This window comes from Cajanus cajan, chromosome 4, assembly GCF_000230855.2.
Source record: "Cajanus cajan strain Asha chromosome 4, NIPB_CcT2T_4, whole genome shotgun sequence".
Classification (NCBI taxonomy): domain Eukaryota; kingdom Viridiplantae; phylum Streptophyta; class Magnoliopsida; order Fabales; family Fabaceae; genus Cajanus; species Cajanus cajan.
The window spans coordinates 74,792,627-74,796,924 of record NC_138520.1 but is presented as its reverse complement, the minus strand read 5'-3'; the positions used below and the strand labels follow the sequence as shown (position 1 = coordinate 74,796,924).

At 32.9% G+C, this 4,298-nt stretch overlaps 1 protein-coding gene across 1 annotated transcript; it reads right to left on the bottom strand.

Annotated features, from left to right (window-relative positions):
- LOC145957528 (F-box/kelch-repeat protein At3g23880-like) lies at positions 1-1,098 on the bottom strand. The gene has a single exon (XM_083073801.1). It carries the CDS (start codon positions 1,096-1,098, stop codon positions 1-3), a length of 1,098 nt encoding a protein of 365 aa, XP_082929927.1.
- Positions 1,099-4,298: the final 3,200 nt, after the last annotated feature.

Below are 4,298 nucleotides of genomic sequence, written 5' to 3'. Positions count from 1 at the left end.
TTAGCTTGAAAGAACTGTCTCTTCACAGACTATCATGTGGTGTTCAAATGGGAGTACATGGTCAAAAGTCGTATATTCTAATGTCTCGTCTATTGCATTCCATGTGGCCATACGTCCGGTTTCAGTGTTGACATATACAAGGCAATTCTCAGAAGAACAGGCGGGTAACATATACCCTGGAAAGTGATTACTGACCTGCATACATGTCAACTTAGACCAAGATGTGGTGACACCATATTCCTTCATTTCCCATATGTCCACCGTGTAGTCCCAGTTGTGATCCTGCATGACTGTACATAAAGCCAAATTGTCTCTTATATTTCTCAAACAACACAGCCTATAGTGTTCTAATTCAACTTCATCAGGAATACTTAGTTGATAAAATTTTGACTCAAATAAATTATAAGTCAAAATAACATCAGCATGTGTTTCATAGTTGAAAGTAATCCAGTGAAGAGAATCTCCAAAATACAGTCCCATACATCCCTCATGAACACAAACAGAAGGGTGTGAAATAGTCGAAAGGGAGTCATCTTCGAAATCCCTCCATGAATCATCATTCACAGAATACAGCAAACCGCGATGGGATGGATCTGTTTTACTCAGATAAATTTGAAGGACAACATAATTGTCTTCAGATCGGTCATAACCAAATCCATAGAAGTTCAGACCAAAGACATCACCGCAAATACTGTTTGTACCAGGTGCCCATGGAGAAAATGATCGAGTAAATCCGGTAGAGGGATTCCAAATCAACATGGATGTAGGAACCGATATTAGTACGAGACCCCTACATGTACCAACGATTTTACTGTAGCGAATGGATTTGGCGATTGGGTTTTGAAGAATGCAACTCGCGAGTGGAGCAACAACAGGGTGCGTTACCTCTACGCATAGTATTTCATTTACGAAACAAGAGAAAAACATAATCTTTTTGGCCATTCTATTTTGTGCTACTGCTAGGGCATAATGCCTTTTGGCCACCACAGATTCAGCAAACAAAGCAAACCAAACCTTACACACGGCTTTGGCTCTGCAAAATGATTTGACTGGTCCCCGCAAAAATATCTCCGTTACTATCTCCAATGGAAGTGCCATTTTTATTCTGATGTTCAGTGTACAAAATGAGACGACTGTATTGGTCCACAAGTGAGACAATGATGAGTAAGAAATGACGATGGTGATATTTATACAAAAATCACTTTTACGAACAGTCATAACCATAGTAGATAGAAGTTGCATCTCTTAGTTTCCAAACAGTGCAGTCCCTACGTGCGACGTCCGGTCAAGTACAAGTCTTTGTTTAATTTATGCACCCCTTTGAATACATTTATTTATTATTTTTTATTTTAACTAGATTTAAGTGGATGAGGTTGCAGGGTTTTTACTATTTAATAAATATAAAACTGTGTATTCCAGTAAAAAGATATTATTAAATAAATAAGATATATAGAAGGGTAAATTTTATATTTATTTTTGAATTATATACTGAAGTAATGAAACAAAATGACTTCAATTTGAGAATTTTAAGAGTAAATGTACAGAGAAAAAAAAAGTATTACTTAACATTAAAAATGTAATTTTTAATAATATTTTTAATATTCTATATTATTTTGTGTTTTAAAGTAATTTCCGAAAATCTTACAGAGATGACATGTCTGTCTCATAACACGTGTACTATTGTTAATACTGAACCGCCGTCCTTACTGCGTGTAACACTGTATGATTTGATTTTTACTTTATACTTCTGAAATCATAATTGGTTCTCGATTTGTTAACCGCAGTGATAGGAAGAAGAAATTTATTACATTTTGGCTTTACTGTCGATTGGCCTTATTATTATTTTTTCTTTTTTACATCATTAATATCCAATTATCCATTTGGGTAAAGGGTTGTACCATTTTAGTGTAAAGTACGAACCGTTCATATTTGGTGTTTTCTGTGAAGGGTTTATTGTTGAAAAGAAGAGTCATTTTTTTTTCCAGAACACAACCGTTCATACGAGACACGGTATTCATATTTCACCAAAAATATAAAACATTCAAACTGATATTGTATAAAAGTGTTGCGTTGGTTTGGGTTTTATTCAGACTTCAGTTCATCCTTGTGTCATCCAGGTATGTCTGTATTCAGTCTCATTTGGAAATTTATTTTAAGTACAGAATCCAACACCATATATAATTGTTACTAAACAAACATTTTTGTTGACATTTTTAAGATGGCATCTTCATCGACATCTGTTAACAATGGGAAGTTCAAATACTGGTTTAAAACTTCGGGTTCAAAATTAACTCCAGGAGAGGTAATTCATATTATTTATAATGTTAAGTAACAGTGTTTACCAAGTGTTTTCGTTGTCAATGAAACTGTTTATTTTTCAATATACAGGATTCAATGAAAATATGCAAGTACTTTAACAAATTCTGGGGTCATCATCTGGTTACTGATTTATGTTATGCCATGGATCCGAATGGGAATGTCAGCACTCTTGAAATTTCTAAAAGAAAACATAAGCATTGGTTTAGAAGTGGCTGCACTCGAATGGAAACTTTCTATGAAATGAAGACAGTGCATATTATTTTGATGCACTTTATAGGAAATAATTATTTCCATGTACGTATATTCAATGACAAATATGTTGAAATAGATTATCCAATTCCAAACGCATTCATAGACAGAAGTAGTATTGATTTTTCAACCAACTTTTGTCAAACATTCAAAACTAGCATAAATAAGGAACAGGTATTCATCATTTTATACTTAGTCGTCTATAAATAAAATGTCTGCACTTGTCTGTATCAATATGTAATTTTATTTGTTGAAATTTTTCCTTTTATTAATTTATACCAGGATATATTGCCACTTGGAGGAACTTTTAATTTCTTTTGGCAAGATAAGATGAATGTTGGGGTTGCCGTCATTACTGATCCTGCAGGAAATGAATTTTCTTTGCAATTAGCATACGACTCAAGTGGAGTTGATTACCAGTTGACTGGTGCTTTGCAACTAGTACAAAGTTATCATCTTAAAAACAATCATTTGGTTTGGATGCATTATTTGGAACATAATAAGTTCTTAATAAGGGTTTTTTCTGCAAGCAAATTTGAAATTAATTATGAAATTGTAAATGATGAAGAAAATTTACAACAGTTTATGGTTGACAAAAGTTGGATCAAAATAATTACTGAAGATGATTTATTTCAATTTGAACCCCTGGTGAGTTTTTTAACTAATAAAGTACTGACAAGTTTGTTAAATTTTAATTACTAATTTTCATGACTAATAGTTAAAATATGTTGCTGTTGCAGACTATTCCATGTGATGTGGTTAAAAATTTTATCCCAGATGAACAACAACAAATAATCATACAAGATGAAGAAGGTAAGGAATATTTGTGTCAACTTAAGGGAAGTTGTGATAAAAGGTACATGGGTGGAGGATGGTATCACTTCGTCTGCTCAAACAACTTTTTGGTGGACGATGTCCTTCAATTTTATTTTACTCATGATCAGAAAATACTATATGTACAAAAAGGGTAACGTTGTTTCTCTTCATTTGTAAGACATTGTGTATTACATGACTTTCTTTATGTCTTATAATTTGTAATGATTCACTTTACAATTATATTGTTAGGGTTTATAATCAAGTTGACTACATTAAATTAACATAAATTATACACAGAATATGTTTATATTTAACCACTGAATTTAAACATGCACACTACAATGAAATATTAATGAATTTGTCCATCTAAAAACAAAAGAAAATGAAATTAGTAGTATGTAACATATGCCTTTGAATGAATAATAATTGGAGCGCATAAAATAGTGAATGTTAACTGCATAAATAAATAAACACAACGTTGGGTGAGTTGAGTCGGAACTTTAACAATTAAACATAAAAACATACAGAATATGATAAACCAAACGAAACAGCGAATAACCACGGTATGCAAAATGTTCGAAAACCAAAAACAAAAACATTTATCATGTTCTTCAAAATTGAAACAAAATATCCACCCACTACGGGGGAGTAGGATACATGTTTCAGACAATCATTCTTCATCTTTTTCCTTCGCAGCTGTCAAATTTGCCATCTGTTGATTTAACAGACAAACCTCCATCTCCAGCTCCAGATTTTGATTCATTGTTTTTTCAAGTTGGTCCTCCAGGATTTGAACATTATAGTAGTTGTAGTCACGAATCTTTTTACCCGTTGCTGCTAGTAGTCGACGAATCAATGAAGCGGAAACATCCTCTTGAGCATCATAGTCATTTGGTGCAAATTTACCCAATGAT